The sequence below is a fragment of the Sinohyriopsis cumingii genome, chromosome 8 (genome assembly GCF_028554795.1).
Source record: "Sinohyriopsis cumingii isolate HCF-2022 chromosome 8, ASM2855479v2, whole genome shotgun sequence".
Taxonomy (NCBI): domain Eukaryota; kingdom Metazoa; phylum Mollusca; class Bivalvia; order Unionida; family Unionidae; genus Sinohyriopsis; species Sinohyriopsis cumingii.
Window position 1 is genome coordinate 26,693,088 of NC_142968.1, and position 24,833 is coordinate 26,717,920.

General features: G+C 35.1%; 2 protein-coding genes across 4 annotated transcripts in view; one reads left to right on the forward strand and one right to left on the reverse strand.

Moving 5' to 3' along the window:
• LOC149793179 (uncharacterized) overlaps positions 1 to 23,572 on the reverse strand; it is an 83,117-nt gene extending 59,545 nt beyond the window's left edge. For both annotated transcript variants that reach the window (XM_089967106.1, XM_089967105.1), the window contains exons 1-3: positions 23,431 to 23,572; positions 8,492 to 8,547; positions 1,668 to 1,973 (exon numbers count right to left, since the gene is read on the reverse strand). In XM_089967106.1, coding sequence (XP_089823232.1) covers positions 1,668 to 1,973; positions 8,492 to 8,547; positions 23,431 to 23,447 — 379 coding nt within the window. In that variant the 5' untranslated portion in view covers positions 23,448 to 23,572. The remainder of the gene's footprint in view (positions 1 to 1,667; positions 1,974 to 8,491; positions 8,548 to 23,430) is intronic.
• Positions 12,873 to 24,833, forward strand: part of LOC149793180 (uncharacterized) — a 51,490-nt gene continuing 39,529 nt past the window's right edge. Inside the window, exon 1 of one of the 2 annotated variants that reach the window (XM_089967109.1) lies at positions 12,873 to 13,192. The gene's annotated coding sequence lies outside the window, so the exon portion shown is untranslated. The remainder of the gene's footprint in view (positions 13,193 to 24,833) is intronic. The other variant, XM_089967107.1, reaches the window with a different exon arrangement.

A 24,833-nucleotide genomic window follows, 5' to 3' on the forward strand; every position in this document is an offset into this window, starting at 1 on the left:
CTTAAAAATCATGATCTCCTACTTATTTCATTAAACAATACACCAAAAGAGCTTGTATGGATTAGCAAATTTAAACTATTTGCAGTCATTACATACCATGGATTAGTTACTATTCTACAGCTAACTAACCTCGTTGTGTATAAACAACAATACTCATTGATAAACAATGATTGTGGGTGATACATTTTGGTACAATGAGTCCACTTTAACAAAATCCAGGTAGCTAATCATTAGAGAGAAGTATCTTTAATTTCCAACACAAGTACCATAAAAAACTTCATAAGTTATATTATTACCAATTTTCAACTAGTCACACCAACATACATAAAGACAATCTATGACAAACTGATTGAACATACTATTATGACACTGCTATCTCTTTTTTAGATAAATTGTTGTGCTGACACAATTGGGCCTAACACATAAATATTTGTGCTCTGGTGCACCACTGAACTGAGAATTAACAAGGAATAAGTTCTACATGACCACCAAAAGGCAGCTTCATAAAATCATCTAATAATAACAACACAGAATTGACAAAAAAGAAAACAAGACTCGGCAATAACCTGAACTACAGAAATTTCATTTCCTATAAATGAAAAATCTCTGAATGAAAAAAACTGCTAATTTATCTATTTATCTTGATAGTCAAATAAAAATACAGAGAACAGTGGCTGACAACAAATATGAAGTACAGTATCTCTAAGAGGGAGGAAGAGATGTTTAGAACCAAATGAAACCTAAGGCTCTAACTAAACAAAAAAGTCTATCATGGTCATCCTTAGGAAAAATGCAGCTGAGAAAAGGGATATGAATTAGCTTAGGAGCTATTCAAGGTAACCGATTCTTGGCACAAGAAAAAACCCAACAAATCAGTTTATCTTGTTTAAACTCTGCACAAAAGAGACTGAGTCGGGGGTGGGGTGTCTAATTGACCAAGGGCTAACAAAGGTAACTTATTCTTGGTCAGAAAACCAGGTTAGCAAGGAAAAGAATTTAGATCACAGCACCAGTGAAGAAAAAAAAAACTTTTCCACCAACAAGGACTTAATTTTGTTCCTCCTTGCTGATGCTGGAGAGAAAAAGAAGACTGTCTTAAGGGTAAGGTTCTCATGCAATGATTCACTTTAACTTCCTAAGGATAATGACCAAAGAACACATAAAGACTTTCCCCTGGACATTAAAGGTTAAAAAGCAAGAGAAAGAACTCTGGAGGTCAGAGTACTTTATCCGTTCGAAAAAGTGGGAGCCAAACCAAATTTATCAAGCCCATATGAAACTTTGGAAGACTGAAAAGAACTGCAGAGCAGCCGTTAATGGTGGATACATAGCAGTCATTTTCCTTCTAGAGTAAAGAAGAAAATCTGCAACAGTACTGAATGTTAAAGGGAAAGGATCAAGGTATTTCCTACTGGTAGCCCACCATAATGCCTGGGGTTCTACAAATCATATGAGCTGTACTGTATAATCTGGCTAAGAGACACAACCAAGACCATACTCAGATTTCCATTTTTTATGCTGATTAATGAAAATGAAAAGTGGATCTATGATGTGCTCGATATAATGGACAAAATGAATGTATGTACTGATAAATCAACACTGAATTATGAATATTTTCATGGATGAATCAGTGGGTGACTATGGACGGATAAGTTTCAAAAACTCACTCAGTACAATCAACTGCACTGCAATTCCTGTGGTAGTTTGGCTACAGTTAATGCAATACCTCCCTGTATCATTTACATCCACTTTCCAAATCCAGATGTTTGCATTTATATCCATGCCAAGCCTTCCTCTATAAGTCGGATTCAAATTCAACACTTCAATGGTACAATCTTTCCATCTCCATGTAGCAAGAAGTGTGTTCTTTCTGTTACCATTGGCATACAAAGTCACATTTTTATTGTTGTTATCTACACCAGTGTTCAAAAATAATTGAATTGCTTGTCCAGTGTGAACAGTCATTTTTCTTTCTGCAAAAAAAGACAGGTTCCTTCAATTACTATCATTCATTTTGTTATTTTCTTCATTATTTGAAACAATAAAAATATTCAAGAATTTACATGAATGACAACATTTTTCTCACAGAAGAGAATATCACATTAAGAAAAAAAGAGGCATAGGTAGGCCTTACCACTCACTGGTTGAGATCATAATTAAAGTCAAATGCATGAGCAATGGCCAAGAAATCTAAGCTCTGTTGGATGGGGAATCAGCACCAGAAAGGCCTTCTGCCAGGTTCCATTGTGAAATATTTTTAACTTCTGTTTACATTTTGAAAAGAATTTCTTTTTCTTATAATTGTTAGTAATGCAGGCAAGTTTGATGACAGATCAGCCTAATTTGTACAGAACATGTAGAAATGGTTCAATTATTGATGCATAAATAAATAAAGATACATGTTCACTCTTTGGCTATAATTTATCATGATACAGACTCAAACTATCAACAGATGATAAAATGAACATGAAGTAAATGAATCTATTATAAACTGCCTGAAAAATCAACATTTTCTTCGTTGTCTTTCCATTCCTTTTAAATGAAGTAACCAAAAAGCCACCTTCAACTATGCATAAAAACCATTTTGTATGTAATATACATGACTCTTAGTACTGCTACACAAACAGGTTTATAAATTCCACTATGAAAAGAAATGGTCCATCAAAAGATAGCCGTTACTGATCCTCTGGAGCATTCAAAGTATTTAATTTTCAAATCATATTGTGTATGGAGTTTATGTCATTCCAGTAAATATTTTCTTTTCATTTGAAAAGTACACAGTAAAAGTGTTTTGTACCAAGTTTGTGAATCTTAACAATGCTTAGTGAATGGATATAAAATAAAACAAAAAATAGCATTTCAATTGAATTCATGACTGAAATTTAGCCTATCTAAACACTAGATTTCTGCAATTACACAAGTGATACTTCAAGTTTGCATAAATGGATGGGCATGCGCAGGTATATTTAAATTTTATGTACATATATATCATGATACCTATCGCATCAAAGACAAATAAGGTGAAAAAATGTGGCTCAGGATGCCCGGTTCTAACATACTTGAAGGGTCTTCTTTTCTGTAGACTTTCTAACCAGTTTGATCAACTTCTGTTCATAGGGTTTTGAGAGGAGGTTACTTTAAAAGTATTTTCCTATTTTGAATAATGGTTGCAATATCTGACTGTGGTTCTAAATTATCTGCATAAATCTGAGGATCTTTCTGCTAAATATGGTCACTATCTGCTGAGCATAACCTAGAATTTTTCACTTGAAGCTTGTTTCTGCTTTTAATAATAGTGGCAGGGTCAGATTACCCATTAATCACACTAAGCACATGTTTAGGGCACCAGAAAGAAATTCAGATTAATTGTTGATGATAAAACTAAATGAATGATGTATGATCATTTTGATCTGGATATAAGATTATTTTGATTTGGAAAGATGGCAACACTGGTATTTTCAGACCTTTTTAGCTTATATTATTGTTGTTTTGAGTTTCATATTTTGTAGGAAGGAGGGGGCACCATAATATTTTTAGTGCTTAGGGCCTTGGAAGGCCTTAATCCAGAATTGAATGGCAGTTATATCTGGTGGCAGATTGACATCATTTGTACAAACATGACATTTTTTAATGCTGTGTAACATTATGTTAAATGTCTCTTTCTTTAAGTAACAATGGCCATATGGTATAACGGTACCAATTGCGCAAGTCCAGGTGGGCGGAGCTTAAGATGTATGGAACATTGTATTCAGAATTAAAGAACAACACTAGCTGTGATTGGTGCATTATGTAAGAGTTGTACTTTCTGTTTGGCTTAAAAAAAAGTTGAGCCTCTTGGCAACATGTGAGTTTGTGTTAATTTCTATCTAGATCATATTTTGTATTTTTTATGATTTTTTTAAAATATGGTACACATGGCTGAAAATGTGCTTGTTGTGACTAGATAACTCTTACCCCTGTCTAGTTCCAGTGGAGTTATCTCTCTTAAATGCAATGGAGTACCTGGTTATGTCATTGTCAAATTGACAATCTAGCATTGTTCTATATGACAGTGTGTGACATGCATGCCCAAGTAGGACAGAAAGTATATTTATTTCACAAAACATTAGCATTGAGGTATATGGAAAAACAATTGGTACCGTGATACCATATTTAATGACAGATTATTATCATTCTGTACAAAATTGATAGGACTTCGATCATGGCAGGATGCTTCCTAGCAATTTGGTATATGTTCAGTGGTTAAATGCTTAGATAAACTTATGTGACAGTACATTCATCCAGTGCTCATTGGCAGTACAATCATCCAAGTGCTCATTGGCAGTACATTCATCCAAGTGTTCATTGGCAGTACAATCATCCAAGTGCTCATTGGCAGTACATTCATCCAGTGCTCATTGGCAGTACATTCATCCAATTGGCAGTACATTCATCCAAGTGCTCATTGGCAGTACATTCATCCAAGTGCTCATTGGCAGTACAATCATCCAAGTGCTCATTGGCAGTACATTCATCCAGTGCTCATTGGCAGAACTCAGTTTTATTCCTAAACTATTTGGAGGAATGTCATGAAACACAGCAGCTTTATTCTGAGGTCCTAAAAAAAATGGTGTTCTTGCCACGGTGGCTATTTTGAAAATCTTGTTACAGTGACAGTAAAAAAAACCCAGCTAAACAGTTACATCAACATTGCATTTTTACTATAAAAACACCCATGCAATCTGTAAATGGTCCTAAATAAAAAATGTATTCAACTGACATTCAATATTGCTGCCCCTGTGGTTATCTTGAAAATCACATTGGTGATACTTCTTAAACCCCACCCCCACATCAAATGTTACTGAACAATATTTCTGAATCTACTTGTTTTCAACTGACTTAACTTTTAATTCCCACAATCAGATATCCACTGCAGGTCAACTTCTGCCAGTGGCTCTAATATTTGTTTGAAAGATTGTTCTGGTGTTTGTAAAAGTCATCTGTATCACATTACACTTGGGACTGTTCAGGAAACCAGAAGGCCACAGGGCTCGTATCACTGATTACAATTTACCCAACAGTCATACCCGTGCTAAAAGAAACTACAAGAGTGGACACTTCTCTGCTTTCTTGTGCGACCTATTTAAGAATTAACACTAATATTTCAAGCTACATTTTGTGTAAGCATAGTAAATCTGGTACATGTGTTTAGCTCAAGCATTTGACTTTGTATGCCTATCCAAAGTTTGGCTTGCTATAATACTTTTAAGGAATGCCAGACATGTTCCCATACTAAAGCTCATGCCCATGATTGCACCCACATAATATGCAAGTGAAATGTGATGAATGGAATACTGCCACCTCATTGGCCAACCAAAAATAATGTACTGCACCTATTTATGATAATTACTGCACTAAGGCTACAAAATCAAAGCTATGTGGAAGGATCACTAGCCAAGTTGTAATTATTCCTATAAGCAAACCCCCTTACATGTCACAGTACAGTTTGTGTTATTAGGTGCATATATACTACTTGGCCTTACTCCCCCTCTCTCCCCACTCCCAGGGTGGACCTAGAATAGCTGCCAGCAACTGGCTCCCTAGGCGAATCATGCAATCAGTGCTGCCCCCACCCTCACCTCAAATATAGTGCCCCATTTAACTTGGCACCCTAGGCAACTAGTTTGCCTATATGAACAGGCTGCCCCTGCCCCCCCCCCCCATGCAGACATACACAAACTAAAAAAAACCCTCCCCATCTGTGCATACATGCAAAATGTATGGACCAATAATATCACCAGGTAATACTTTACATATAGAGAATGGCTGATTTATTCAAGAGCTATTCCCCCTTCAGAAAATATAGAAATGTACAGACTACATCACAGATTAGTTAACAGAAATTGCATAATTCCACACTAAATCACCTAAAATCCTAAATTCTTCCTGGATGACCATCTATGATTTCCATTAAAAAAAATTCAAGGTATATATCTAAATGAAGGTTGCATGCAATATTCATTATTCAATTTCAATTACTTATGAAGTTATGGCCAAATGAAATGGGGAGGGTTAGCATGTGGGCAAATACCTTGCATATTTTGCTGTATTTGTGCCAAATTTCAACTGCATCTCAGTACTTTCGCCCTTAAATTAGTTTGTGTTTGTAGGTGCTTCATAAATTCCATCCCAGGGACCCTTGCCATGGCTTGAGGCAAAAAGATGTCATTCTGCTTCAAGTCTGTGGTCATTTTTGTGGAGGTAAATATTTTTAAATTTCTTTAAGTTTTTATACTGGCTAGTTGCCCAATCACTGAAATATATGATCCTCTTGATCGCTGGCAACTGGTCCTGAGATTGAGTATCAGGATTGAAATAAATGAATATGCAATGACAGAATCATGCAATAAGGTAATCTAAATAATACAAATATTACAGTATTTTCAAGCTTATCCCCAATTTATTAATATAACGCAAACAGGTGGAGTACACTTGCGAGTTGCTCAGTGATGGCCTTCCTGTAACCAGTCTTTGATGATAAAGCTATCAACTAAATACAGGTTGTTGTTGTTGTTGTTGTGGGGTTTAACGCCATTTTTCAGCACACGATAGGCTATACATGGCAGCCAGTATTAATGGTGGAGGAAGAACCCGGGAAAACACCGGAAAGAACCACTGACCCACGAGAAGCTACTGGCATGCTTTCTCACATACCCACATTGACTGAATCTGAGACTTGAACCAGCAGAGACAGAGGTGAGATGGCAGTGATCCGTCACGGAGAGCGCTTTAGATCACTTGGCCACTTGGGGCCCCCTAAATACAAATGCTATATACAACCATACCTTTACTTCTGTAATGTTATCTGGGGAACACTTCTGACAAGAATATTTACAAATTATTCCACTTGCGAAAAAGAGCTTGTCAGACTCATCTTTAATTGATAATACTGAAAACATCCTAAATGCAGTGAATGATATTAAAATGTTAACAGTAAGTAAACAAATATATTTTAGAAAGGCTAGACTCACACACAAAGATTCAAACAATATTGCACCATTATATCTCAATGAACTTTTTCATGCTCAGGACTCCAAGTTGCAAGTAAATTACTCAAAAGTTTGACCAAAAGTTCTAAACTGGCAAATAAATTTTGCAGAACAACCACTGGGTGGCAAAAAGAATAAAGGTTCAGGCTCACTGATATTGATCACAGAGTTTGTAACATTGCATTCAATTTACCTATTAGTAATAATACATGTATGATGTACTATAAAAAAGCTGCATTAAGGAGGACACTTCTCACATGACCTATTTAAGAATCAACAATGATTCTCCAAGCTATATTTTACACAGCTTTATTTGGTGACCAAGTGTTTGCAAATGGCAACTTTTATGTTGGTAGCCATTCAGCAACCAATACATAGGACCCACTTGGACTCCTGATATTAGAAAACCTTGGCAGCAATTCCAATTTAAGATCAATTTCATCTATCTTTCCATTACAAAACCAAATAAAGTACTCTTTAAGAAAAGTTTTAAATATTTAGGATCACTAATTTGAAACAGAATCCTAAAGGAAATTTGAGAAATTAGAGAAAGTATAAATATAAATGTACTTAACTATAATCTAATGCAGTGGATGAAAAGTGTAACCAGTTTGATTTAAGTACATTACAACTTAAGGTATAAATTCACTAACTGTCTAATTTGTGGTCTCACTACCTTTATAGTGCACATACAAAGTACCTAGTTGGAGCATGTTCATTTAAATTTTCTGTTTATTATGTTCAAATATAAATATAGCTTATCATCAATGGTGTGTGTGTGTGTGTGTGTGTGTAACATGTAACTGAATGTAAATGTGCATATAATTTAGGGCCACCAGGAGGATTAGTTCCATGCAACTAATTGTATCACCCTCTTTCAATAAAGTCATTAATGTTATTATAAAGCTCAAGTTTTCAGCCGACTCCAGTAAAATAATGGCTTTGTCCTTCCTTTGATCTTCCTTCAGTTTGTTGATGTAACTGGTCTGAGTTTGGTGCTCATGGACACCATCATACACATATGTGGCTATAAGTCTTCTGCGTATATTTTGTAACCATTTCAGTACTATACATCCTATTTTATGTTATTTATGCATGCCAGTTATTAAATTAAAAAGAACTTAATAATATGCAAACATTTACAAGTGTTATTTGCTCTCTAATATGATCTTAAGAAGGTGAGAATAATCCAGATATGTAATTAAATAATGATTACTTACTTTTTAATTCTCCAGTCTATCCTTTTGAAAGTAACAGACATCCTTTGAAAATATAGCCAGCAAGAAACTTTTCATTCAGCTATTTGCAGCTAGCAATTCACTGGTGCATTAGAAATGTAACTAGCAAAATGTTAGCTCACTACCATCAATTTTGAGCTCTGCAATAATGCAACAATTATGCAAGTAAAAATTAGATGAATGTACAAAACGGGATATAGATGTAACAGTATCATTACAACATACCTGAAGTCATGACTCCATTTAAAGTTAGCAGAAAACAGCACATCACTATGCTTGATCTAAAATGTACAAAATATATACATGCATAAATCAAAAGTATTTCTGATCCTTTTGCACTTCCCTAACTTATCTTGAAATTAGTTACCTTTATAATTACATATAAAACAAGTATAGTGGAAATTAATATATGATTTCATTATTGCAATATGCATAGTCTGTGTATGATTCAATAATGATAACCCTTCTAAGATCAAAAGAGTGAATGACATTTTTAAACAAAACTTCTTGAAGAGTGTTCTGATACAGTAAAACCTGTCTTAAGAAACTGCTATGAGAGACTACCTGTCTTAAGAGTTTTCTCCATGTACAGACTCATTGACTATATAGTGTTATGACCTGTTATGAGAGAAGACCTGTTATGAGAGAACACCTGTCATGAGAAACCATTATGTTCTGGCAGAAGAGGCAATCTTTCAAGACAGATTCCACTGTAATTATTTTCCTGCTAAGGCTCTACGTCTCACCCCACTTTTACCAAACATGTGAATTAGTACAAACACATCTACTACAAAGAAATATCTCCAAAAATATTATCACTAGCAAACTCATTATCAATTGTTTTCAAAACAAGGCTATGCAGAGTATTTTTATTACTTCCAAATGAAGGTTGATATATAAACAAAATAGATGAGCTTGAGAACATCTTCAAGGTAAATGAACAGTTTTGTGAAGGCTTGGCCTGACTGGGTGAGCTTTCCCAGTTTTGCACAGCTCTTAAAACTCTGGTGTCTTTCACCATTAGAGTCATGATTTGTTATAAGTGGTATTTATAATGTAGCAATTAAAAATAGTTATATATATATATATATATATATATATATATATATATATATATATATATATATATATATATATATATATATATAAGATTCTAAAATTACTACAATCTTTATGACAATTCCAAGAGACAAAAAATCTAAATAACAACAAGAAACAAACATGGATTGTATGCATCATTTATGAAACCCAATTTTAAAAAAATATTGAACTTCCACTTAATGTCATTATATTAATGTTGAAAGAAGTAATAGCCAGGGAGTTAAAAATAATCAGACTGGCAAAGGTTTCTCAGATCACTTTTGACACCCTACTTTTAATACAATAAAAAAGACATGGCTACTCTTTTGAAACACTCCATTAAACCTGTCATTGAGTTGCTCCTCCTGTTGATGATTCAGGCATCCTGCAATAATTTATGGCTTGTTTTATTCTGGGATATTATTCTATTCATCAAACCACTGTTCAGATATGTGGCTCTATGAAACAATCCTTCAGCAATTTGAGACCAGAGGTAGATGCAATGCATTTTTGCACTTACTATTCACTCAGATCAACCCATTATACAGCACACTAAAGAGATTTATTAAAAAAATGCCTCATTTCACTAAGGGTGAAATGATTCATCGATATATCAATATATTTATACTATTGCTGTGCCAATACACATATCAATACAAGTGGTGGACAATTGATACTAAACATTACACTTATCATGTGCAAGCTATTTTTATCTTCAACTAATGTCAAACACTGTATTAGTCATTAGACTAGTTGCCATGTTGTTGTTTAAACTGAGAATTCATCGGAGACAGCTGTTGCAGAAACAGGCACTCATTTTTGCAAGTTAAATGCCATCTATAAATTAACACCAAGTGATGTGGTCTGTAATGTTGCCCCCATGCCTCTTCCATTGCAATTATATTATTACAAAACTTGTGTAACATAAAGCTGACCGAGTTTCCTCAGATCCTAACAACCTCATTTTTACTATTTTAACATTGCAATTGGGGTGTTACGGGTCAGAGCAAATTGCCTGTTGAAAAGTCGCCAACACCATGTGGTGTCATCATAGGGTAGCCACTTACTAGTCGGCCTAGCAAACTTGAATATTCTTCTATAAAGCATGAAAACCACTCTGGTGACCTAAGTGGTTAGAGCGTCTGCCTCGGGTGTGGGAGGTCACAGGTTTGAACCTATAAAAATGGTAATAGCAGCTGCCTCGCTTGGCACTCAGCATTAAGAGGTTAGTGTTAGGACTGGTCACCCTGGTGTCACGATAATATGACTTGGTGGGACATGATGCTATATGTCTTCGGCATCATGCCCCAGTGCTAGACATCACTATAAACTGCCACACTGCTGACATTGTACTGATATGACTGAATTTTTTTAAAGCTATGATACAAATCTAAACACACACACTACTGCATGAAATTGATTAGGAAGATGATTTATTTTCTCAGAAATTGTGAGTATAACATTCATTATGTCTTTAATATGTTGACAGAAGAGATGAAACTACAGCATTGATATTTAACATGGAACTCACCACTGCATTGTTAGTCACATGATATGAATGGTTGTTAAACTAAATTTGACTGGCACATTTTGCCTTGGAACAAGCATTATGTTGTAGTCTGAACTTGCATCAAGGAAGTTTTACAAATGCGTGTTTATAGTACGGGGTATACAGACATGGCCGGTGCCAGACCCAGCCAGACTATCTGGCGCCCTAGGTAAGGTTAGATTGTGGCGCCCCCCGCCCCCGGAAAATATCAATTTCAAAATTTATAAACAATACATTTTTTTTAAAAATGCGCCCCCTGAAATCAGCGCCCTAGGCGGCTGCTTAGTTTGCCTATATGGTAGCGCCGGCCCTGTACACAGATTAACCCAAAATGGACGATTCCAAATTTGGTTCATCTTCAGACGATTTCTTTTGGAAAATACAGGTTGACGATTGTTGTGATGATAATACTTTTTAAAGTTATGAAGTATATCAGATTATTGAAAGCAGGAAAAGTGTTACTGGAGATACCAGTTGGTGATTTTGAGCCCAAAAATGGTTTTAAATGTGAGTTCGAAGTACATGCTGGATGGACAAAAAAAGACGGGATGATGGTCTATCACCCTTTCAGAAAATGTAGAAAAGGCAGAAAACCAAGCAAAATTAAAAAACTGACAACTGAATATTTGAATGCAATTTTCATTTCTTTATTCATTTTATTGCTGTGGGATCATGTGTTACAAAACTTTATTTCCCTATCAAGGCTGAGATGAACAAAATACATTAAGAATAAAATATAATAAAAAACCCTGAAATTAACCCAAACCAAAATGCATCCTTGCGGTTAGCTTAATTGTTGCAAGCTCACCACAAGGTTGCAGCAAGCTTGTATCATCAAAATAAGCTTGCAAATAAATATTTGTTAGCTTCTGCAAGCATAGCATGATTTCTGGTCATAATATATATTATTACCAGCATCTGCAAGCTCTCACTTCTTGCAAGCTCATGCACTTCATGCAAAAGCATCCACTATTTGCAAGCTTATGAAAAGTGCAAGCTTTCATATATTCCCAGACCCAGTTTCTACGAGAATTTTTGTTCACTGAATGTTATATTATGCAAATAAACTGCAAATAATTTCAGATAGCAAATGTACAAGAAATAATTTTATGCCTAAGATGACCTCGTTTAATTTAAAAATATGAATACTTTAATAATACGTATTATTTAATTTCCATCAATTACATTTGTTATATGTCATATTACCCAATTTATACATTTTTGTATGTGGCAAATATCAAAACTTATAATAATAATAATAATAATAAACAACTCCGTTATATTTACAGACACAAGATATTTAAAAAAATGAATATGAGTTTATTTCCTGTTATTATACATTTCCGTACAATATCAATCCTCAAATAATGAGACTTTTTTTACCAAAAAGGGGAAAAAATACAGCCATTATTGATAAAATTCCAGTGTTCTAAAGTTTTTTCTTTGCATCATGTATAGTATGTGTTCTTGTTATTACTCTAAGTGTCGTTGTAAAGAGTGTGAAATAGTCTTCTTCTTATTATTATTATAATTATTATTATTATTATTATTATTATTATTATTATTATTAATTTTGGTTTAAAAAAAATAAACGAAATACAAAAATAAATTCACGCAAGATGAAATGTTGTTTTGAGCGACCGATACCTTATTCGGCATCGAAACGTTAAGAGCGGTTATTCTCGTGTTTTAGTCCTCAGACTGGTTTACGAATCAAAATCTGCATCTAACATACCCGAATCGAACAAACAAAAAGGTAGCCTCGGTTTCTAAGAGGCTCCATTTTCAAAACTGGAGAGTTACAATGTAAGGTCGTTAATTCGGGAAATTTCATTGCAAGAAGTACCTCTACAACTTATCATGAATCCTAGAGATGATTTAAAATCATGAAGTTTTATATTGGTGAGTAAAATAAAAGTTTATACTGCATTTTGCCCATTTACAAGAATGTAGTTTGGCTACATAGTCATCATATGACGTCATAACATACGGGCACCGTAAGGTCATCCTCCATTTTTGTGGGTCAATGATTTTGTTTTGGGTGGCTGTTCATCAATGAATAGAATTTGCAGTCACACACTGGTTAATACATGCTGGAATAAAGGTTGTACAAACCGTGCAGACGATTAAGTGAAACGTAGTTTTTAAACTATACCGGTTTTGAGGAGATTTGAATGAGAGCAAACGAAGACGTTAAGTAATAAGTGAAGGGCGACGACGGACATGGTTGGTCAACATCAACAGAATAGTCCTGCCGTGAAAGCATTTAAAAATCTGCTCAGACAACTTTATTAAAGGTACTTTCATGGAATGTTGTGCAGATTATTATCATTATTAGTAGTAGTAGCAACAGTAGTATATATATATATATATATATATATATATATATATATATACACACACACCAGATAGTTCTTCCAGTGAATCACCGCTCCGGTGGCCTAGTGGTTAGAGCGTCTGCCTCATGTGCGGGAGGTCGTGGGTTCGATCCCCAGCCGAGTCATACTAAAGACTTACGAAAACGGTACTAACAGCTGCCTCGCTTGGCGCTCAGCATTAAGAGGTTAGTATTAGGACTGGTCGGCCAGGTATCAGGATAATGTGACTGGGTGGGACATCATGCTACATGTCTGTGGCATGATGCCCCAGTGCTAGACATCACAATAAACTGCCACATTGCAGACATTGTAGCGATATGACTGAAAAATTGTTAAAGCTACGTTAAAAATCCAAATCACATCACATCACACATTGCAGTGAATAACACCGAATGCAACAGACATGCATGCCAACCATAGTCTACAATGCAAGACAGCACATGTTTTTGTTTTAGTTATAAGTCTTACTACCCAAATAACGGCTTTGTATAAGGTGTTCTGATGTCAGTTGACATCGTAATTAGTAGTCAAACTTTCATTAATATCTCACACACTTGGCAGCCTGTATCGACACTTTTCCACTAATTTATGTATAAATTAATATACTTGCTGTGTTGTCTTTATCCTGGCAGAATGAAAATATGACGCTAGCAAATGGATGCATTTTCATGTTCCATTGAGATACGTTTGAATTTGTTACATTGTGACGGTAGTCAATGTATACCGAAGCACAGGGGTTCATGACAAAGAAAATTTGGAGTATCCGTCCATGAATCAAGTGATGGGGTTCTAACCTGGACTACTCCTAGCAGTAGAAGACTACATTGGTTCTTTGTTCAAACAGATGTTTCCCAATTCCAAAATTGCAGAAAATATGTATGTGCAGGAACAAAAGCATCTGATATTGTTCTGTGTTTAGCAGAAGATGCTTCACTTAAAATTGCAGAAGCCATGAAAATTGGGCCATTTTGTATTGTAACAGACAGGAGTAGTGGTTATGACAAAACGTTGTACGCAGTCTGTGTAATAGACTTTGACAACGAAAAAGACCAAGTCAGAATGCTCTTCTTTCATTACCAGAATTAACAGTAGATTCCAGTTGAGAAAACATTTATTTGCTTGATAATGCTTTGCATAAACATAAGTGTGCAGAACTGTATGGGGTTTTCAGCTGATACTGCATCAGTGATTACTGGAATTCATAAAGGAGTTGCATTCTGTGTTTTGAAAAATAGCTCCATCATTGTACATATCAGGTCGTTTCTGTCATATGATGCATCATGCTGCAGGAAAGGATGCTGATAAATTGGGAGGAGAACTTTTGAAGTATCAAGTTGGCACTCTGCCTGACAATGTACATCCTGTGGACTGAGATGATTTTTTGCATCTTATTTCCCAGCTTAAAGACCCAATAACTAAGATATAAATTTCCTTTTCTTTGTCAGGTTATGAAAGTAATATTGGTTCTTTACCATTCTAATGCTGACTGAGAAATTGTTCAGTATTGTTAACAAAACTAAAACTGAATTCATGTCCAGTCTGTGTAACCCAGCACTTACTGCTCTACTGCTGTGCAAAACATTCATAGTCTCAGCAGTTACCAAGTGTTTTGAAATGCAGTATGAGAGTCTGTTGCTTTTTAAAGCTCAAAGCATTATATACGAAAACTTGACACAGTAATTTATGTTAAAAGTCCAGAGTGATAAATAAATCATTTTGTACATATGCTCATTGAATTTTTATCAAGTTATATGTGGATTACTCTTTTTCTGCTAGGATTACTCTTTTTGTCCACTTGGGTTACAATTTTCCGTCGCCAGGGATTGGCATATATGCTGATGACCCTGCTTGAATTTGCTGCTCCATACATTCCAACCAGTAGAGGACTAGAAGTTGGGAAGTTTGAAAAAATGATAATGACACTAATGAGACATAAGCTTTTTATATTGCATATATATTTTAGGTATCAACATCAAGTCGTTTCAAGGACATTTTTAAATGTTATTGATGGTTTATATATTAGATTAAAGCCTCTTTTGTTTTGGCCTCAGAGGGAGGAGCTTTGGCTTATCATGCAGATGGAATTTAGGAAAGACTTTGGTGGAAAAGTGGCTGTCATTATTGACTGTTCTGAAATATTTATAGAGACCTAAAAGCCTAATGGCACGAGCTCAGACATGGTCATCATACAAGTACAACGCCATAAAGTTTCTTATTTGGCATTACACCTCAGGGATCTATTTCTTTTCTTTCAAAAGCATGTGGTGGTAGGGCAAATGACATATACATAACTGGAAACTGTATTTTTATCAAAGTTATTGCCTGGAGATATTGTCTTTGCAGACAGGTGGTTTGGTATTTCAGACAGTATTGGAATGTACTGTGCTAAGTTATTGTCCCATGTTTTACAAAGGGGAAATCACAGTTGTCTCCTATTGATGTAGAAAATAGAAAAATCGCATCCATGCGAATTCATTTGGAACGTGTAATTTGTCTGGTGCAAATAAGTATGCCATGCTTCAAGGAAAGGTCGCAATTCGATTTCCTCATGAATGACAAAGGAGAAATTCCAGTTGCCGACAAAATTGTTAGTGTTGCATGTTGCCCTACAAATATGTGCAAGTCTTGTTCTATTTGACTAGTAATTATTTGTGAAATAATCAGATTTATTACATATATATGATGTTTAGTCTTTAGTTTTGTACGTCTCATAACATTGTTTGTGAAATATTCTTTCAGATTTATGTCACCATTAAATATTTGTCAATAATGAATCCTTATTTTGTGTTCTTAATTCTAAACTTTCTGGCTTATGTTCTTTACTTCTACTGTTTACTGACGAGAAGATCTTTTGGATAATCTGTCCATCTGTTACCATATAGTCAGTATACGCCACTCCTAATAAACAGGCTGGGGGATTGTCATTGAATGTTAGGCACACATTCATCCAGTGGACTAATTGGTCCAATGAAATGGTACTTCCTTCTCAAACAACCAATATGGTTGCCACAGTGGCTGTCATGAAAATCTTGTTATCACTACTCCTGCATAGATGGTCATAACAATGTGTGCTAAGAATAAGCAAGATATATAGAATACAGACAGAATAGAAAACACATCTGTACAGGGGAATGATTTATTCGCTTTTTAATTAATAAATAAGCATGCATGAAAATACAAAAAGTGTTTGATAACACCACCATGTGCTTGTATATTAATTAAATCATGTTTTTTTACATGCAAATGTCCTGAGAATGGCCTTCTAACACTTTTTAGGCGTTTTTGCTTTACTGCCATACACTGGACAACATTCTGGATAATAGTATGATCCTTTTTTCGGTCTGCAGTTTTCATTATCACAGCCAACATTATCATCAAATGTTTCATCACAGGGCACTTGACATAAACAAATTGCATCAGTGTTATTTCCTGACACAATCTGTCCATCATTGTTGGTGAGAGAGGGTGCAGATGCATGCAGTTTTCTTTCCATTTGTGCAGTAGGTTCAGTGTTTGCGGACTGGTCGAATGAATAATTTTCCTCTCAGTTCAGGCAGAATAACATGAATGAAGAATGCTTTTGACTTTGCTTCAGTATCTAGCCATAGCTCGGGGTTTGGCAGAATCCTTTCCACAGATATGTCCTCCTTTGTCCAGATGACAAAGTCACAAAACTTCTTTTTACTTAAAAAGATTTGTGTTTGCTTCTGATAATAATACCAATGGCATGTTTTCAATCGGTTATCTTTGTCCAGGTATGAAATATTTTCATCTTTTATCACAGTATCTCTGACACAATATGGATACTTCACTTCCACTGTTCCCTCTCGTCAACAATTGCACGAAATGAGAGCATCAGGAGATGCACCAATATGGGACATTCAGGGCCGATTATAAGACCACATTCAACAACTCTGAGATTGTCATAGAGAGGCCCTACTTTGCTCTTGTAGGCATTCACTGCATCTTTTTCATGCTGGCATCCCCACCTTGTTACCGCCTTAGAAAATTTCACTGGGTAGCATATGTCTCTTATGGTGGATATAGATTGCTTATCAATGGAAGATGTGCACACTGCTTTCCCTCTTGATGCTGTTATTCTTCCTGTTTTTAGCCTGTGCCAATCTTTACACTCAGCTTGTCCACGAGTGAGCCTCTCTGCATGTTTTGCCTGTTCTGCGGTAACATTAATGTCTCAGAACAGATTTTCACAATGTTTTACAAATTCATATTTAGACATTAAAGTACATTTGTCATCTCTTGAGATCACACAGAGGCTTTAAAAGATTATTTTATACTATTGTAGGAATAAAATGTTCCACATACTTGGGCATGATTGAAGAAACTACAGGTTTGATTTTGGTCTAAAATAACTTTGATGTGAAGTCATCAAATTCAGTATCTGTTGGTGCAGGTTCATGCTGTGTAATTCATTCGCTGTGTCATACCAAAAACTGCAGAGAGAATTCCAGTTCTTTGATTATTTTGAGCATTTTTTAATTAAATATGTGCATATTTAAACTTTTGCAACATACGCATAAGAAAAAATTTGTGTTTAAGGTCTTCCCTTCATCCCCGTTTTTTGTTGCCAACCCTAGCACCCCACCCACCCACCCCCTGGCCATGATTAAATAAAAATGCCCCTACATTTATCAGATCTACAAAGATGACAACATATTATGAGTCAGTGATAGAATGAAATTTAATACTTCATAAAATAACCCCATAAAATACATTAAACTATAACTACCTTTGTAATGCTCTGTATGAAATGGCATGAAGTTACAAATGTAATGAATCTCAACTCACCTTTGCAGTAACCAACACCTTGTTGCTCACTTCCATGGCAAGAATGTCTTCGACCCAACCATTGACAAACTGGTTGTAAGCTTCAAGTGATTCGTAAGCTTTCAAATCATCTAGCGTGTAAGCACTTTTTGTATTTACCAACTACTTTAAAATGTAATCTCTGGAAGGCACTGGGCGTTACTCGTTATTTTTCCTTTGTCCATTTCATACAGGTCAATTCCACCGATTAAGCTTAGCTTTGACTTGTATCTTTCCAACACTAATTTGTCCAGTCCATCTTTGTACTTTATCTTGACTGACTTTGAAGCCATTTTTACTTAAGAATTGAGTCCTTGAAAATTAAATCAGATTTTGTTGTTATGCTTGACAACAAGTCTTCAACAGAATGAGCTTGACCCACAAAATGGCAACCGGAAACTGCTTTTGCTCACAGGCGAATGTAATGGGAACTATGTATACAGTAATATTGTTGCTCTGCTGTGTTTGCTTACAATACATTAAATATCAAAAGGTGACAAAGTAACCATTCTCCACCTAATCATTGAGACAGCAACTTTGCAGATCATTATTATTTACTGCAGAGATTTTGATGCAGTGCTGTAAGTTGTCAAAAATAGGTTGATGAATTATAAAATTACATGCAAGCATCTTAATCTCATTTCGAGGGGGGGTGCTTTTTTTCTAATCGCATATCAAATTTGGCAATTATCCGCATGCAGTAACTTTAAGTTTTGGAGGTCACTGCATTGATCTATTTTGTTTTTTTTTTAATTTTCAGAAAGATGGTAGTGATAAGTCTATTTCAAATGTCACAAATTGTTAACTGAGTAATTTCATTGCTTTCTTCTGTTTAAAGATGTTAAGTACCAGTCATTTGGTAGATGTCATATCCCTTTCAAAATGGATTGTAAAACTGATATTTATAATCTCTTTAAAGGATGGCCAGTTTGTGTATAACACTGATATATGTTTCTATAGCTTGTGAAATATTTCTCTAATGTTGAACTTAAATGAAATGCCTTTGCCAAACAGGTAAATAGTCAGATATTTGACCAGGTTACATAGTACATGTTGCTGTTATCTATTTCAGTGGATGGTACCTGATTCTATGAGAGGCAGGGGAGGGATAAGGATTTTAATCTGAGAGAATTTGCTTAGAAGAGGTGGTTCAGTGTATTCAAATGGCTATCATTGCTGTTTTTCACCTAATAGTGTACGGTTTTAACAGGAGTGAGGGGAATGTAACCATCTAACAGCATCCTTCCCCAACTGGATTTCTGTATGGATGTGAAGTAAAAAGTTTCTGAAGCTATGCAAACAAAAATGTTAAGATTTTCCGTCATATTCAAGAAAACGACCTTGCAGGATTCCTCAGTCAGAAGAGCTTGCCTTTCTGTGTAGCAGTCAGAATTTCTGGAATGTTCCCTTTAATACATTGGATATGATCCTGCTCGTGTGATTTTCAGATTTTGTTGGATTCTATTACTCATGCGAGTTCTACCTAATCTGCATGTTAAAATGCACACAAGACTAACGTGAGTAAGATATCATGTGAGAATCACTTGTGCAAAAAGGTAGTCAATTTTGGTATAGTTGTAATTATATCTTACATTAAAAGTACCCTAGAGTACTTTCTTTTTTAATATAATCTTTATAAATGGGTAATTTAAGCAAAGCTGATACCGCACTTGCAGTCTGCACAACAGAACTTTGCATTCCAAAATGTATTATAATTTTACCATTCATGCATTCAAATACAAAACCTGAATACACCCGTAATGGTCCAGTTGTTTTAGTGTCTGTTATATGCTGTATCTAATGTAAATTTGCTGACGTACTTTTCACGATACAATACAGAGAATTAACAAATGAATTTGATAAGAAGTTCATATTTTCTTAACACCATTTTAAAACTTTATACTTAAAAGAAGGCTGTTTCAAGATGTGTATTTTTGTAAATAAATCTACTTCAAAATAGTTGAAATTTGTTCCATTTATTTCAGTTTATTTTTTATATAATCTCCTTTCTAATATAACTGCAATAATTTTATCATTAGGAATAGTATTCTGGACTGGTCTGTAATGTCATTCTTCATGCAATATTTTTACAGCAATGAACCTTGCATAAGCTTGTTTATTTATGCAAGTTTGTTGTTAATCCTTGCAAGCTTGTGCCAGCTTGTATATATTTAGGATTGTGCAAGCTTGCAATATTTCTTTTTTGTGGTTTGTGCAAGCTTGCCACAAGGTTCCAAATACTAGCTTGCGCAATAATAGCTTGTGCAAGCTTGCATTAAAAGCTTGCAATTTTGGTTTGGGAAGAAGCCATGTTATTTATTTTATCACAATATCTGTCTGGTGGCTAAAGTGAGTCCTCTGTGCCTGACCAGATGGAGCAGCCTTATGTTGCCTAAAATATTTAATAAAAATCACTGACAGATAACATGTAGTTGACTTTAAAGTATTTTTTATATCTTGTTATGGGTGAGAATGGCATATAAATAGATGTTAATTTTATGCCTGTCTGTAATCTGCATACTGGAAATACATCCAGTAAATCGCATAATAGGGCACCACCTACCACTGACAGGCCTTCTAAAAAGGGAAAGACCATAAGTTAATATGTGTATCAATAATGTATCATATTGTGGGCTGTGGATCATGAATCATATCAATATGTGGCACAGGTGTATTGTTTCACCCCTACACTTCACAGGAGGGACTTAATCTGCTCCACTTTTTCTCCATGGTGAAGGGATAGACACTTCCAAATCACCACCATGCCTCATCAGAAGACGGATGGAAACCCCATGTGGAGTTGTACTTTGGCATTACAGAATGACAATTAAATAGACAATGAATGAATACCCCCTCCCCCCATGCCAGGAAGAAAGATATGTCAAAAGTTTATTACAAGCAGATACCATTTGAAGAATCTTATTTCAGTCATAGATTTGGACAATACAAAATAATTTCAAAAGTCTTGTATATTAAGTACGTGTATATTTATAAAAGGCTAATCGCTTTCTTTTATGATTTTACTTTATTCAGAGAAATCTTAAACTTACACAATACTTTACGAACGCACACATTGAGCTTTGCTTGAACTGCATAAATTTACCCTATTGTTCCAAAGGTAAAGTGATCCTCTGAAACATTTACATTTGGGGCCCCGAGTGGTCTAAAGTGCTCACTGTTATGGATTACTGCTGGAATTTCCAATTCAAATGTTTGCCAAATATTTGTATTTGAATATTCGGTTTAGCACTAAATACAAGACTCCATTAAAAAGACTATCAAATCACTAGATATCCACACCTACATTCCTTAATTTGTTTCAGTTGATAAGCCTGGCACTAGGAACATCTGACTGTTCTTTATAAACACCAAATTTCACACATGCCATGTCATGCTTTGTCACATGAAAAAACATGATTTTAAACTGCCAAACACAGTGTTTGGGTGGGGGTGGGGCCATTTACCAGATATTGCCAATACAGTTTACTTTAAAAGAATATCCCAATTAGTCAGAATGTCTGGAGGCTACAGCATGGTTATCAACAAATTAGGAATGCGAATTTTAATGCAATCTAGTGAAATAAATAACAGTTGCCACTGAAACCACATCTGGTTGCAAAATATACCAAATGTGCATGATACTGGTGTCAGGATAATGAGATGATCAGATTTACCCTGTATTATGAATAATAACAATAATAAAATAAAAATAATAATAGTGTCATTACTTAAAGAGGATAACTCAATCATATACAACTGATCTCCCTAATGAGGCCCTCTAAAGAAAAGTATATGTACATACATGTATATCTTCATGAAAATAACTGTTTACAAGGAAGCACATTTATTATATGCTCATTTTTTTCTCCGTTAACTTTACATTGTCAGAATCGTTCTGTATTTTATGATATTGCACACCTTCATATTGCATTCACATGCATAAAGGAACTACTTTCTATTGTAAACAAACAATGGACGCAGATGCCATACTTTTGATTTGTAAACAAATCATGTACATTCGCATAGTAGTCGCTTTACGTTTTGGTTGATTAAATTTGTTTCTGAACGAAGTAAAGCAGATGTTTCATGGACTGCCACATACCAGCTGCTTTGGCTTTGACACCAACCCGAGTGACGCCACTGCAGTGTGAAAAATAAGTAGAGAAGACATAAAAGAATCTAAGGATGACTTGTTTGATGTGAATTGCCTACCTCAATGTCACAATGCACTAAATCTATAAAAAAATTCAACTGGTAAATATGGGTCCCAGACGCAAAATCCTGACCAGTAACCAAAAGAACTGATTTTAAGATTATTATCAGTAAATCAGAACAGCATCAACAAATTTTTGAAGAGAAAGAGGTTACATATAAAACACGTAGTGAACTGATGAATGAAAATACAAGGCAACAAAAACCGTTACAAAAAAATTTTATTTGAACACTAAATATAAAATCTAAAATATTTACGTATTAATAGTTATTTCATATTTTTGCAAAGTTTTATTGATATAATGTGAGACTCAACATATTTTTAAAAATCAAATTAAATTTGTTCCAAATAAGTGCAAAGAATATTGTTGTTATCGGTATAACACCATTTTCAGCACATGATAGGTTATATATGGTCAACAATATATTTGGTGGAGGAATAAACATGGGAAGAACCACTACCCTACAGGGAAAAAAGAATACTGTATTGAGTAGGTGAGTCACTGCTAGGCTCATCACCATTTTGCAGTGTAAACGGGGGAAAACAACACCTGTTCAGTACAGAAAGTTGTCACTAGCATATTACAAATTGTCCAAGGTGATATTTAGCATTGAAATTCAAATATGTATAAGGTCATATAAATAAGTTTTTATATTTGGAGGGCAGCCTGTAAGAAATGTATGCCTCTGTGTCTAGGCAAATATGGGAACAAAGAACGGAGTTCTGACTGGTATGTTATGTTTTGGGTTTGCAGAAATAACCTATTTTATATTGTTGTTAAATACATGAACATTTTTAACTGCTGCCTAAGAAGTCTACAGATTTTTGAAGATGATAATGCTTTTAAATAGACAAGTCATTAAAGACAATATAAACGAAAAACTCCCGCCTTGAAATAGCCCTCACAACTTCAAAACTCAAATGTAGGTGGAAAAAGTCCTAGAGAACTTGTAAAAAAAAAAAAAGTAAATAAACGCAGTATTACGTCAGCCATTTTGGGTACTGCTATGCAGGTAAATTTTACAGAAGATTAATCCCTTGAGTCACTGACATTTTTTAAACTTTTTCATGTTTGTTTGCACTTTTGCTAACTTTTACTAAGTCACAATCTTCTTACCGTTTAAGTAAAAGCATCTCCTGAACCAGTATTGTATTCAACCTTTATTTCATCTCTTTTCTTGGTACCAAGTCGGTTATTCCAATATTCGGCAAACGGTAAACATACGCAAAATATAACGCACTACGTGACTCATTTTGTTCCGTCTTGGCTTTGGCAGAAAATAATATACATGCCTAGTTGACTACCACAGTAAACAAAGAGACACAGGGTAACAGGGCTCATATCGCTACTTAGAATTTACCTATAAATCGTACATGTACTATTGACAGAGAGCAAAAAATCGTTCAACGCCTTTTTTATATGATCACATTAATAGTTTTTGTCACAAAAAAAAGAAAACACCAATAAATCTTATACCAAATGCCGTGACTTCATTAATAGTTCTATTATGTTCAAAACAAACCATGCAGCAAAAACTTGTATGCATGAAACAAACTATATTCATTTCTTATCACACATTTCATGCATATTAACTGAAGTCAAAACTGTGTTACATAGAAAGCCTGCCAGTAGGCCTAGCTTTGTTACATGCCATTACCCAGTGCGGGTAAATGAGAAAGCCTGCCAGTAGGCCTAGTTTCCCGCAGACCAACAAGTGGGTGTCCGATTTTTTTCTTTCTGACAGTGTAAGAAGAAGAAAAAAAAGCAAGAGATCTACTTGTTGATCTAAGCTTCCCGTGGGTCGGTGATTTTTACCGGGGTTTTCCCGGGTTCTTCGTCCACCATTTATATTGCCCGCCATGTATGGGTTATCTTGCGCTGAGAAATGCTGTTAAGCCAACAACGCCAACTGCAACATGCCATTACTCTTGCCTTATCTAGTTACTTTTGTGAACTATCGATTTTATTCTGTACGTTATAGACAACCGTTTGGGTATTGTATAAGTTACCTCCCTTACATGCAAGGGATTGTCTCCCCGAAAGCTGATAGATTCGCATCTTGCCTGGTCGAGACAATTCAGCCCAAAGACATTTCGGCCCAGCTTAGAACTTGGATAAAAAAATTTTAAAGTTATATTTTAAAAAAGTTATTAATACCTTAATGTGAGAGAAAACATGGGCAAAATATTCTTACAGTATATTTAGAACTGCCATTTTGGGGGAAACCGAAGCAGGTACAATTATGATGTATTAAATTATAGTTTCGGATATAATGCGTGTGAGTATAGCGCAGCGTGAGGTATATGTATCGGTGTTAAGCAAATGCTGCGAGAATTGCCTGTAAGTTTCTAAAAAATGCACACCGATGTGTTACTGACAGATTTCTTTGCACCAGATAGCAGTATTGAATACCTAGGTGATATCAGACTCAAACTGTCCAGCAGTATCAGCACAAATTTGAGGGATGATTCATCGGACACATCCTGATATTGTAAAACTGCATACATAATAAGATATTT